General features: G+C 33.2%; 1 protein-coding gene across 2 annotated transcripts in view; it reads right to left on the bottom strand.

Annotated features, from left to right (window-relative positions):
* Sugb (Sugar baby transporter) overlaps positions 1 to 14,724 on the bottom strand; it is a 31,028-nt gene extending 16,304 nt beyond the window's left edge. Inside the window, exons 1-5 of one of the 2 annotated variants that reach the window (XM_074176895.1) lie at positions 14,433 to 14,724; positions 13,502 to 13,854; positions 10,171 to 10,579; positions 2,822 to 3,009; positions 2,295 to 2,765 (exon numbers count right to left, since the gene is read on the bottom strand). In XM_074176895.1, coding sequence (XP_074032996.1) covers positions 2,295 to 2,765; positions 2,822 to 3,009; positions 10,171 to 10,579; positions 13,502 to 13,854; positions 14,433 to 14,499 — 1,488 coding nt within the window. In that variant the 5' untranslated portion in view covers positions 14,500 to 14,724. The remainder of the gene's footprint in view (positions 1 to 2,294; positions 2,766 to 2,821; positions 3,010 to 10,170; positions 10,580 to 13,501; positions 13,855 to 14,432) is intronic. The other variant, XM_074176896.1, reaches the window with a different exon arrangement.
* Positions 14,725 to 14,877: the final 153 nt, after the last annotated feature.

Genomic DNA, 14,877 nt, shown 5'->3' with positions numbered 1-14,877 from the left:
ATCCGAAAAAGTCTGATCTAAATACTGCCGAACAGGCAGAGCATAGTGCGGAGGAGCCCCATCTTGTTGAAATATTAACAGATCCTCTCGATAATTCTGGTCATTTTTAATAATATCAGTGAGAAGGGGATTGATAGTATCTTCCAGAAGCTCCACATACATTTGTCTTTTTGAATTGCATTCTAAAAACAATGGGCCAATAATACGGTCACCAGAAAATCCAGCCCATACATTTAATTTTTGTGGACGTTGAGTATGCACTTCATGAAAAATGTGAGGATTTGAATCAGCCCAATAGCGACAATAATGACGATAAACTGTGTCATTTAGAAAGAAAGAAGATTCATCACTGAAGCGAATGTTGAAAAGAAAATGTGGATTTTTTTCTGCTCGTTCGTTCACTAACCAACTCGCAAACATTACAAGCGTCGATCGAAATCATCTTCATTCAGTTCTTGCGTTAATTTAATCTTGTGAGGATGCATTTTGAGGGTTTTTAAAATACGCCGAATGCTAGTTCGTGACACCCCGGAAAAAAATGCTAACTTTCCTGTGCTCAAAGTGTGGTCAAGCTCAACATGGCCCAGAATTACCATTTGTGTCGCTTCTTTTGTTACTGGTGGTTCGATTTGCCGTTTTTCATTTGCTACAGATCCAATTGCGCGATATTTTGCAAATAAATCGAAAACATACTGTCGCGACACATTTTTCCCATGTTGTTGATTGAACAGCGGCTCTCGCAGCACAACGTCTATTTCCATAGTACAGTTCAATCAACTCAACCCCCTCTCTGCAGTTGTGTAAACCATTGTTTCATCAGCAACACTTTACGGCACTCACTACTAGTAATAATGTTGATATCACTTTTAACATAAATAGAAACAGCATTTTCAACCATTTCTCAATTGTAATAGTCCTCTTATCATGGAAGAACTAAATTGTTGCTATTAACAATATTGAAAAAGTTAATTACCGCAAAAAATTCTTGTAAATACGTCCAAATAAAAAAAAATGTACACCATTGTTTAGAGAGTTTCAAGATCTTTCAAACATGTTTGCGACTCGCCCTCTATTCCCTATTAAAATTCCAAGGGTTGTTCACCCCTCTGCTCCAGGGTTGAAGTGCCAACGCTGTAAATGGGGAAAAAACTGCCCCCCTCCCAATAAAAATCGACCTGTCTGAGCGTTTTTTCGAATTTGCAAGATTAGTACCCAAAACCTCTATGTCAAGTTTTCGATGGCCCACCCTGTATAATGAGTTCATTTCATTTTCAACAAGACAATGTGCGGTCTCTCTTTTCATATCATAAATGAAATTTTTAAAATATTTCCTTAATAATTGTTCAGAGTTATCCTATTTTAAGTGTGAATCTATGATGACAAGATGTTTGATATGGTCACTTTTCTTCATTACTTTTATTTCACTTTGTTTTATTCGAACTTTAATTCCACCATAGCTTGGAAGTTCATTTTTATAGCAGCAAAGGGTTTTGAAGACGGTTTTGTCAAAATTGATTGTAGCAGTTCGGAAACAAGAAGGAAGGAAGATCATTTACATAGATTACAAACAACAGTGGGCCCAGGACCGACCCCTGAGGAACACCAAATTTAACGTCTCTGAAAATGGACAATTCGTTGTTGAATAATACAGCTTGGAAACGATTTCTCAAATACGATTTAATAAGTGTTAAATACGTTTTCTTTAATTTGGACTGGCGGATGATTGAATAGTTTGACAATAATTGAGTTCCTAACTGAGAAGCTCGTGGGAATGGCAGTTCTATATTGTTATTGTGACTGCAGCTATTATAAGAAGAAATGTAGGTCACATAAGACAAAAAATAATGTTTCTCAATTGAATAGAAAATTTCCAAAATGTAAAGGGATGCTACAGTTGAAATAACATGAGCTTCGAAAAGAGGTTTGCATGTAACCCAAGAAGCAGCTTTGCACATGCATCGGACAGCAATTTTTTTAAGAATAAAAATCAGTTGAAATAAATCTCTGAAGCAGACTCCCCAGAATGCAATGCCGTATCTCATATAGGAATCTATAAGAGCAAAATAGGCTGTTTTTGTATGGGCATTGCCTAGTTCTGTAGAGACGACTCTTAGTGCGTAGCAGTCTGAGGCAAGCTTCTTGCACGATCCTTGAACTTCAACTTATCATTTATTTTCAGCCCAAGATATTTATAAGTACGTATTCTTTCTAAGCAGGAGTGTTACTTTGTACGGTTATAATCCAACCTCAAACAATCCCATGTGCCACTAATGAAAATAATAAAATTTACTCACCTGCATTGTGGCCTCGGTTCCCGCAGGAGCAATGATACTGGCATAGGACGCCATGCAGGCGAAGAACAATCCGAAAGTGATGCCGTTCATCAACTCTATCGGCAGAAAATACCACGGATTGGAAACAACCGAATACAATATGAACCTCATTCCAACCGCGAACAAAACCAGAGACATCGTGTGGATGTGACCCAATTTCTTAATTATTTTTCCTGACAAGAAAAAGAACGGAGCCTCTCCTGCCAAACACTGTATTGCCTGGACAATTCCCTCCAGCGTCTTTACATAATTGATGGTTTCGCAACCTTGAATCTTGGCCAAATCTTCGATGAGCCAGAAGAGGAACTGCCATATGAGACCGGTGCACATACCCACGCAAACGCACCATATGAGGTAGATGTTGATGCGGATATTCAAAAGCAAGCGACCGATGTCCCGGAATATGTTGGTGGCCAGTTTTGTTTGAGTGTACTGCAAAGTATATTTGAGTTCAGTAAACGTTTACTTCAAGACTAAGAAGGACTCACCTGAATTCTTGTAGATGCCAGAAAATCCAACACGAGAAAAATGGCAGAGAGGTAAAATGCGACGGTGTAGTCTTTCTGAGATTTTCCAGAGCTCAGAGCATCAATTAATAAACCTGCCACTGCTGAAACGATTCCCCAACCTAAAGACCCAAACATTCGCTGGTAGCCATACTTGTCAGGCCTGTCACCTGCAAGAAAAATTACCAATAACTATCAGGTTGTTTTAAAAGTTTTACCCGTTTCAAAGTCATATGTTTTTGTAGGTCCATATCTCAATAAATATTTATTCTACTGTGTCGTGATACATATTGATCGATAGAGAATTTTTTGCTTCTTTTCAGCTTATTACTATATGATGTTGAGCGATTTTTGGCCAATTTTTCTCCACGAATTCAAATTGAACCAAATTGAAGAGTAGAGTAGAGTAATTTATTTGACCACTTTATATACAAAAATACACACATCGGAAAAGTCTAGGGATATTTTTATAACATACTAAATATCATAAAAATAAATGCATGAGGTCGTTTAATTTCGATTAAATCTGTACCACCCTGTAGATTTCTATGGGCTGAACAAAGCCTGCAAAAACGGTAAATAATCTTTTATCAAGTTTTTTACAAACTGTAGGTTTTCGGCTAAAATGAATAATCTGAAAGTGTCGAGTTTGTACATTCTATGCAGTTCTTGCTCAGCAATTAAACTGGAAATATTGTGCTTTAACATGGAACGCCATCACTTACCATTGGCTGAGATGAATAGAGCTGTAGGGCTTCTTCAAGGTGGCATGCGACAAAATGATGTAGCTCTTCGTTTCAAGGTCTCCCAAAGTGTTATCAGTCGATTGTGGCGGCGTTTCCGTGAAACTGGCAGTCCAGCCGAACAACATCCAGGGCGAGGACGTGCTACAACTGCAGTTCAATACCGATTTTTGGTCTTAACCGCAAGAAGACAACCGACAATCACAGCACCTGCACCTGGGATGCAAATAATTGGGCCACAGTTTTGTTTACAGACGAATCCAGATTTGGATTTCATCCAGATTCTCGTCGAGTAAGACTGTGGAGACGACCTGGAAATAATGAACGTTTGAGACACGTCCAGGAAGTCCACACATACAGAGGTGGTACAGTAATGCTATGGGGAGGAATCATGATCGGCGGCAGAACCGATCTCGTTTTTCCAAATCGCTCCCTCACAGCTCGACAGTACCTCGACACCATTCTTCTACCTATAGTCCGTCCGTTTGCTGGTGCTGTTGGTGAAAACTTCCACCTGATGCACGATAATGCTCGTCTATATGTCGCGCGTCTAGTGACTGACTGGCTCACCAACGAAGGAGTTGATGTATTGCCATGGCCAGCACAATCACCGGACCTGAATCCCATCGAGCATGTGTGGGACATGCTTCAACGAAGAATTACTCCGCATATGGGGAACATTCACACAACGTTTCAATTGAGAGAGCTTTTAATTGCTGAATAGGCAAATGTACCTCAACAAGACATTGACAATCTCATTTTGTCGATGCACGATAGATGTAGGGCCGTAATAAACCAGCGTGGAGGCCATACTTTGTACTGATTCCAATTTTTTTTGTATTATGATTTTTTTTCGGGGTGCCAAAGAAGAGCCATATTTTTTTTAGTTTTGCTTATATGCGCACTCAGTATTTTTGACCATTTAATAAATTTTGTTGTAAGTTACATTCGTTTAATAATCACCCGTCAACCTTTTTTGTCCCTAAAGCGATCTAAAAAAAATTATTGCCATTTTTAAAAATATCCCTAGACTTTTCCGATGTGTGTATATTTATGGTAAGTCATATATACTATATATACAGGGTATTGCAGTATATTACTCTATTTTGTGAGCAATGAAAATCTAAACAGACTACAGAAGCTTCAAAACATATCCATGAGGGCAATATTAAGTTGTAATAAACGCACATCTGTGGAATGCATGTTGGAAACACTGTCTCTTATGTCTGCTAAACAAAGGATAACAATGAATATGCTAATATTCATATTTAACATTAAACACAATGTTGCCAAATTATCTGAGTGATCAGTTAAGCTACACAAGTAGTATTCATAGGCACTCCACTAGAAATAGAATAGGAAATTTTTATATCAACAGAGAACATATAGGTTGTGATTCGTTGTATAGTTCTGGTCTGATTGCATTTAATAATTTGCCAAGTCATATAAAAAGCTGTGATTCATTAAATTCATTCATAAGAAAATGTAGTGAATATATTTCAAGAAATTGTCATCAATAATTCTTCTTGTTTTCTAGTTTCTTGTTTTTAAAATATGACTTGTCTCTAATATATATCTCTCTCTATATATATATATATATATATATATATATATATATATATATACATATATATATATATATATATACATATATATATATATATATATATATATATATATATATATATATATATATATATATATATATATTTATATATATATATATATATATATATATATATATATATATATATATATTTATTGTTTTGTATTTTATAAGTGACTGACTGTACTATAAAGAGCATTATTTGCTAATAAAGAGTAATAATAATAATAATAATAATAATTCATATACGATGGTCTATTAGACGTATCTAGATAACGAAAAAAGATGAGAGTTTCAAATGTTGGTTACCGATGTAGATGGCAGTAATCCATCGCTTGAAAATATTTTCATCACCAAATTGTTGCCACATCTACATGTAAGAGACATCAACTTGGAAATTTTAAATGGAACACCCTATATATTATATCATTTTTGAATTCTGCATCAAAATCCAAATTACCTTTGTGGACCATGTTCTATACCTATCTCTCATCGTTTTGAAAATATTAATTATTTTGTAATTTTTTTTTGGCGAAAACATGGTATTTTTAATATTCAATATCGCATGAATTAACTGATACACCAAACTGAAATTCTGGCAACATTGAGGTAAGATATGGTGGTTGTTATTTTAGAACGAAACTAGAATCTTATTCTATACAGAGTGTCTGAAAAATACGTCTCAATTTGTACCTTTGATAAATGACCATAACTAATTTTTTTCAAATAGAATACCCTGTATGTTATTCAATTTTCGAATTCAGCCAACCAATGTGAACAACTTTGGTCAACTATGTCCTATGGCTATCTCTGACCGTTTATGAGATATGAAATATTAAAAAAAAATTGTGCCTATGCAAGCATAAAATTTCCAAAAAAATTGAAAATCAAGTGCATAATACACACATTCTCAATATTTCAGCTTTGCAAAAATGACGTAGATCTCGCTCGGGCCTTCGGAAATTCACTCGAGGATTCAAACTTTCTGAAAAAAATTATATGGACTGATGAATCACAATTTTCACGTGAGAATATTCAATCGCCAAAATAATCACTTCTGGGCTTCAGAAAAATCCCCATTTCATTAGACAAAGGGGATTGCAACAAAAAATGAGTTTTAATATTTTTTGTATGCTCATGGATGATAAAGTTTCTATTTGAATTATTGAAGAAAAGTTGAATTCCAAAAAAATATTCAAATATTCTGAAATCGACTGTGAGTGATTTTCTGGATGATTTGCCCCTGAACTTGTCTCGACATTGTTGGCATCAGTTGAATGGAGCTCCTGGACATTGCACACGTGAAGTGAGTAGCGAACCAACCGATCGGTGCGGATACGATGTTTGGGTCCTTGGATTTGACCGCTTCGATCCCCGGCTCTGACTCCCCTAGATTTTTTCCTCTGGGGAAAAATCAGAGAACAGGTATATAGAACACCTATCAATATAAAATAGGAACTGAAAGATCGGGTTAGATGTGCTTTCGAAGAAATCGAAATCAACATCGAAATAACATCAATCCATCAATGTTTACAAGTGAATGATCAGCATTTCAAGCACCTGAGCAATTGAATTTTTGTCATGTCAGTATCAAATGTCAAATAATTGCGAAGCTAGTTTCACAATATCATTTCTTGGTTTTTAGTGTAAAATTATTTTTGTTATCAATTTACTTTCATTCATGTATTACATTTAATCTTCCTGAACTAATGTAGAGTTATTATTCATTATTCGATATGATCAATAATACATTTTCACCGAATTTTGTATTTGAAATGTATTTGTATAGAAGCAAAAAAATTATAGAAGAATTCATATCTCATAAACGGTCAGAGATAGGTAAAAGACATCGTTGATCAAAGTTGTTCACATTGGTTGGCTGAATTATAAAATTGAATAATATACAGGGTGTTCCATTTGAAAAAAAATAGTTATGGTCGTTTATCAAATATACAAATTGAGACTTATTTTTCAGACACTGTGTATGAAATAAGATTTGAGTTTCGTTCTGAAATAATAAGCACCATACCTTATCTCAATGTTGCTAGAATTTGAGTTCGGTATATCAGTTAATTCGTGCGATATTGAATATTTAAAATACCATGTTTTCGCCAACAAATTTTACAAAATAATCAATATTTTAAAAACGGTAAGAGATAAGTATAGAATATTGTTCACAAAAGTCATTCAGATTTTGATGCAGAATTCAAAAATGATATAATATATACGGTGTTCAATTTGAAATTTCCAAGTTGATGTCTGTTACACGTAGATGTGGCAACAATGCGGTGATGAAAATATTTTCAAAGGATAGATTACTGCCATCTACATTGGTAACCAAAATTTGAAACTCTCACCTTTTTTCGTTCTCTAGATACATCTAATAGACCATCGAATATGGAATACCCTGTATATACTATGTGTACTATGTCAGACACTTAAATTGAGCAACAACGTCTCTAGATTAATTTAATAAATTTTATAGATAAATAAAACTGGCATATCAATATTCCTCAAAATGATCAGTGTCACATGAATGGTAATGAAATAAAGATATCAATATAAAAAGGTCAACAAACTTAAGAATAGGCTTTATCACAGCTTTACAACATGAATAATTTTTCAAGAACTATGAATTGACCAGATACAAATTAAAATTAAGGGAGTTTTTTGAGAAACTGCTAACCTATGTTTTGTATTAGTCAATAAACATGCGGATCTTGTTGAATAATCATGATTGTGAGAATGTTTTGGAAACAGCTTAATATTCTTGTGAAACACAACACAACATATAATGTAGGAAGTGGCAAGATTTCAAATTGAATAAAAAGAGGACGACAGTGTTCCCTATATCCTACGTTTGCCATGATTCTCATGGCTCTTTTCTGACATCTGAAAATTGTGATTGAGTTTATGGAATGCTCCCAAATCAAGACTCCATATGAAATAACTACGTGGAATAGTGAATGATATGCTATCTTCAGTGTCATCAAACCTACAGCATTTCAAAACTGTCTTAGAACAAATAAAACACTAGACAGCTTACGAGAAGTTGCTTCAATATGGCTGGACCAACTAAGTCTAGCATCGATATGAATACCTAGAAACACTGTCTCCTAGAGTAACACTGGTGTTTGAGGATATCACAAAATTCTGGGTTATTTTATCGTTCAGTTTCAGTTTATTTGCTGTGAACTAAGTGTTTGCTAAGTTTTTATTTCTGTCCATTATTTGAGGTAAACTGATATGTGATTTGTCTGAGCATATGAGGGTCGTGTCATCGGCAAACAAAACACATTTTGTTGGTGAAATAAAGCTACATAAGTCATTCATATAAATCATGAATAATAACGGGCCAAGGCAGAACCCTGAGGAACGCCATGACAAATTGGCTTTAAATCTGACTTGATATTGTTGACGTCGATGCACTGATACCTATTTTATAGATAAGACCCCACCAGATCAAGAGCAGTGCCTCTTATGCCATAATAACTCAATTTTTGAATAAGTATTTACTGAGATATTACAATTTAAACTAATGTAAAAAGTGAGGTTGGAAGTTGTAACATTGGGTGTTGATGTAATTTAGAATGATATTTATTATGTTCCTGGGCTACATGAACTTAATCTGTTTGCAGACGATACGTTAGTTTATACTTCGAATACAGAACTCAATGATGCTGTAGATACTCTCAAAGGTTCAATGAAGAACATCGAAAAATATTTACATATGAATAAATTAAAATTAAATGCAGATAAAACAAAAGCTATGGTGATAACAACTAAATATAAACTGAACTCTATTGATTATAATGAAATAAAAATTGAAATTGGTAACACTACCTTGGAATATGTGTCTGAAATAAAGTATCTGGGAGTTATTGTAGATAACACTTTGAGTTTGAACAGTCATGCTGAATACGTTTTAAAAAAAAATTTCAAAAAAATTATATTTTTTTTCTAAGATAGCAAATAATTTGACTATTAACTCCAGAATATTAACCTATAATTGTATAATTAAACCTCATTTTGAGTACTGTCCAACTTTATGCATTTAATAAACCAAAATAGGCTTTCCCAATTTCAAAAACTCCAAAATAGGAGCATGAGAATTATATTAAGATGCAGTCGTTATACTTCCATTGATCACATGTTAAATATACTACAATGGCTGTCGATTTCAAATCGATTATTCTTTTTAACAATGGTTTTTATATTTAAAATAACCAAAAGTCTCCAACCAACATATTTTAATGAATTTTTGGTTTTTAATAATCAAATACATGAACATGACACAAGATCTTATAATAATTTTCATATATATAGAACCAACACTGGTGGCGGAACTAAAAACTTATTCTACAAGGGACTACGGGAATTTAACAATTTACCAAATGCCATTAAAGAGGAAAATACTGTAAGAGGGTTTAAAAGTAAATTATTGGAATACCTAGAGCGTTAAATAGTTGGAAAATATGTATATTATATATAGTTACTATATCAATATTGGTTTTCAACATTGGGTATTATAAATTGTATATTTTTTATTATTATCTTCTTATTTAGTTTATCTTCATTATTGTTATTATCTATATACATATTTGAATTTTATTAATATTTTTGGCACTGTGGAAATTTAAATTATTAATTAGTTATTATGTCTTGTAAGATTAGGATTTATCCTATAATAATAAATATTACATTACATTACTGATAGGCACTGTTATTTTTCAATTTGCCAAAAAATATTTAAAAAAAGGTGATATATAATAGGTACATAGTCGAGAATCAAATCAGAAATAATAGTTCCTTTTTTAGAAAATCGGAAATAGATCATTTGTCGTTTTTATTGAGCATTATTTAATTTTTTCAATTCATTTTTCCTTAATCCCTATTTTTCCGTTTTATTAATTTTTGTTGAGACTGTCATAATTAGATTAAGTGAATCAGTCGTACATTACTGAAAAAATAAAAATGCTTACCCAACAACTCAAAGCAAATAGCATCTCCTATGCTAACCGATACAGCTTGTCCTATCCATGCCAATACCATGAGAAACAAAAAGATCCAAAAGTGGTGTAAACTATAAACGACGCTGTCTTTGATTTCAGTGACCGCTATGAGATCATTCATATCATAATCACCACAGTTAACTTGACAAGAAGTTGATATACTCCGTGAGATAGGACATCCAGGTTGAAGAACTCTGCCGTCAGGTAGAGTGACGTTTGGAACCCTGAATATGAGTTTGGAGCCCAACAAGTCGATTTCTGATTTCGGAACGTTGGCAGTGAAAGAAAAAGTATCGGGGTGGTCTGCTTGACAGAACTGGGATAACTTCCAGTCCTTGCAGAGGATGTCTGTTATGTTTTCTTTCATATCACAGTTCATCTGAAAAGGAAAACCTTTATGCGATTGAAAAATTTTATAAGGCTTGTGTCTACACCTGTCAAAGAAACAGTGGAGGTATAAAAGTATCTATCAATGTTCTCAACCGAGTTGAATACTGAGGTTTTTAACCGAACCGTAGGTTATTGAGTTCAAAACAACTTCTCCTCAGAAATCTCCGATATATTTATATATCAAACTGAAGACTGTATCGGGGAGAGATACATACGTACTAGAAAATAAACATTTCCAAATAAATTTCGAAATATTCATCTTTCCCAACTACCTACACCGTAGGTTCTGGTAAATGAGTTGTAAACGTATAGAATTCATTGTAATTTATGGAAAGCTTTCTATAAAGTTCAATATGAAACACTTCTGATATATAAGAGCTATATTTCATTCCTGAATTAGTAAAATGCATTTAATATATCATAAACACAAAAACCGAAAAAATAAAGCGTGGGGTACGACAGGGACCTACATATTCAACATACTCACTGGAAAAGCACCCCATTACTTCAATGAGTTTATTACATATAACCATCAGATACACAAATACGATACAAGAGGAAGAGATGACTTGGTTGTCCCACGAACTAACCTTGCAAGAACAATGAATTCTATTTTTCACAGAGGACTCTTGGACTATAACAAGCTTCCTAATGAAATTAAACAAAGTAACACCCTCCAAATCTTCAAACGCTCCTTATCTCAATATCTACGGGCACAATACTATTCCAATTGAGTTGTTCATCATTCTTCTCTCTATTAATCTCTTCATCATCTACTACTGCTATGTTTTACCCAATATATTCCACTATATAGGTCTTATATATTTCAGTTTTTTGTAATTTTGTTTAATAACTGATATATTTGTATAATATTTATTTATATTAGGTTATCTATTTAAAATAAATAAATTTATCTATTATTTGGCTTATGTATCAATGACCTCTCAGATTGAAAAAATATTGGTCGCGTACCTCTTACCATAGCTGAAAACGAACAAAAAGTGAATAAAAAAAATTAGGTATAGTCGAAAGTCGCAGATCACTTCAATTCCTATACTCGAACAAAAATAAAACTCATATCAATGAATTCAAAGAGAAGAAATGAAACCTCCTATGAGAAGAGTATGGTTAAGGATATCAAGTAGAGAGTCTTACGCTAAATTTCTAGTCTGAAGTCAAAGTTTGGCACAAGCTTCATTTTTTAGAGATTAAATGTCGAAAATGTACAAAAATCAATTTTCAAGGTTCCGCAACGAAAACTTGTCACCTTCTTTCACCTCTTTCGGCCTTCTTTTATAGTATCTAGCTTCAAAGAATGAAAATGAGCATCACGTCACTATTTTCAAAGCTCTTTCGCTATTTACCTACACATGAAGTAACACCTTTTTATGATTATGTTACATCAACATTAATTCAGACACCATTTCAATTTGAACAAAATAATAAATTCATGGATCATCACAGGATACATAAGACATTAGTCGCAACAAGAATCATGTTTTCACAAAGATCACTGTGGTGTTGTGATGGAGAAGACAAAATAGTCTTTGGAAAGTATACTTTTCACAAAAAAGTCAAACCAAAACTGATTCGAGACGTTTTTCCTATTGATAAGTTAGATAATCAAAATATAAATTATAGAGCTTTAACGTATTTTGGACAAACAACAGAAAAAGTGGCTTCATTTTTGAGGAAACGAGATATTAAAATTGCATATAGAACAATTAATGCGTTGGGAAATTTAGTTAAAAATAATAAAGACAACATCCAAATTCGGAAATCAGGAGTATATAAATTAAAGTGTGGAACGTGTCCTAAGGTATATATTGGTCAAACTGGCAGAACATTTAGGAATCGAATCCAGGAACATCATATGAGCTATGTAAATAAGACAACAAGTTCAACATATTCAAATCATCTTTCAGAAGAAAATCAAATCTTCAACGAAGAATTCGAAATTTTACACATAGAAACTAAAGTTTTGAAACTGAATCATTTGGAAGCAATGGAAATTATTAGACTTAAAAATTCAAACATTCTAATGAATGACCAACTGGATTTGAATAGATCACCATTATTGAACTTGTTTTCTTAAAAAACTGAGAAAGTATTATTATTGTTGTAGAAGTGAGGTAATCATAATTGAAGAGGTTTAGGTAATTTGATGGAGGTAGTCTCAATTGTAGTTACCTGTGGTATATAAATATTAGCGTATAAAGCAACCTGTAGTGTTCAAATCATTGTTGAAGAAGCTACTGTGTTAGCGAAACATGTCGTGATATATTTTTCAAATAAAGTTTGTGGAAATCAAATCGTAAGGTATAGTTTAAGAAATTCATAGAAATCGATGTTATCGCAGAGCTACAAAAATATCTTTGATTCAACCACAACAAATTGTGATACCATTTGAGCAACCAAAATTTCACATTGATACCAGGAAAGACAAAAATGTTATAGGGGCAAGCCTGAATCGGTTTACACCTAGTATATTTTATAGAGCTCATGAAATAAAAATGTAAGTGTTCATTACTTCGAAAATGCAAGTAATTCAAAATTTATCCTTCTTTTGGTATATGAAACGTAAGAAGAGATGAATCATTTCAAGATGTTGATGTATACGGTTGAAAATATAAAGATTTTATTGCCAAATCACTTAAACAATCTATTCTTGGTTTTTTGAAGGATTGTATTTCCGAAAGTTGAAGTTTGCGTCAAACTGCAACTTCAGATTCGTGTTCAATATAAAAGAATATGTAAGTAGCGATAAAAAAAAGTTGAATGTCGATACATTAAAGCTAAAATTGGGACCTGAAAGAAATTCAAAAGGGATTCTGATAACTTCATTGGGATTAATTGTGTAGAGTTCAGTAAAACTCTAAATTAGGTTTATATAGCATAAAGATTAACTTACTTCACATTTATCCATAGTTTTATCTTTGCGGAGTTGAGGCATACTGCAGTCATTCACTGAATCCGTCGAATTTGTGTCAAAAACTGCTAAATTTTCGTGACATGCAAAATGCACTCGTCTATCAACGTCAATTTTAGGAGCATAAAATATGGATAAAAAGGCTACAGCTGTGAGTAACTGAGCAATAAGGAACAAAATTTTCTGGCAATGGAATCTATCCGCTATAGATCCAAAAAATGGTTTTGCTAACATCCCGCTGATTGGGAGGATGGTGTAAACAAATCCTACCACCACACTGGAAAATCCTAGCTGTCTTGCATATGAAGATAGGAATGGAACAACAGGGCCGGTACCTTCAACAAAATTTTGTAGTCAAGTCTAGATGAACTTCATTTTCTTTCATCAGGAGATAATGGATGGATGTATATATAATTCAAACTCATAACAGAAATCATATGTGGATTAATCATTGACACTTAGTCTTCAGATAATTTGGTTAGAATTCTGAAAAATTTCATAGCAAATAGTAGGAGTAAAGTCTGTAGAATGGTCTGCAAAAAAAAAGGAGAATTTCATAAGAAATGGGCTGCAGAGTATTTCCCTTTCCTTAATGAACTCCGAAATGAATATAAATGGTGGAAATATGATTTTTTCGTTGAGTTTCTCAAATCAAGGTATATTTAAAAGAAGCATAATATTACATCACATTGTTGAAAGTAGGGCATAGGTATATAAATTCTCGAATAAATTCTATAAAATGATATGATGATAAACTTTTACTTTATAAGAGCTAAGAAGACAAGTAAAAATGAAAAACCATACAATTACACAAACAAAGAAAAGCTGGGGCGATATAGAAGCAGAACTGGTGAAATGTTCAATATTGTTTGTGGAATTTATACAAACACTATTTACTGTAACATATACTTACCTGCATTCCAAAGAAAATAGTGTGCCTTCATAGGCAATAATTGCTTATTCACTACCGATTTCACCATGGTCAGATATTTCAATTTATTTAATAAATAGATATAATTTGTCGTCAAACAACCCTAACTTAAAATCACATATCTTCTAGTTCATTTTTTAGTTAAAGCTTAAATCCCAAAATTTCCATTTCAAATTCCAAGAAGCAAATGAACTACTGTTTTGCACGTCTTTCCCCTTTGAAGGTTATTGAATTTCTATCCATAAAAAAGTAAAAATTAACAGATGCGTTTCCCAAACCACAGAATAGTAAATTTTGACGGAACGAACTGTTCACAGTTCACAAAGTGTTGAAAGTGCCACCACATACCTTCGAAAGAATTGTTCAGGTTGTAAGAAGACCCTAGAATGTTTCGACACTATCAAATGATTGATATGAAACTCAGAAA

The sequence above is a fragment of the Leptinotarsa decemlineata genome, unplaced genomic scaffold (assembly GCF_025532065.1).
Source record: "Leptinotarsa decemlineata unplaced genomic scaffold, Ldec_3_MD MMD2_tig00002082_RagTag_RagTag, whole genome shotgun sequence".
Taxonomy (NCBI): Eukaryota; Metazoa; Arthropoda; class Insecta; order Coleoptera; family Chrysomelidae; genus Leptinotarsa; species Leptinotarsa decemlineata.
Note: the sequence above shows the minus strand (reverse complement) of the source record. Positions and strands in the feature narration are given on the sequence as shown.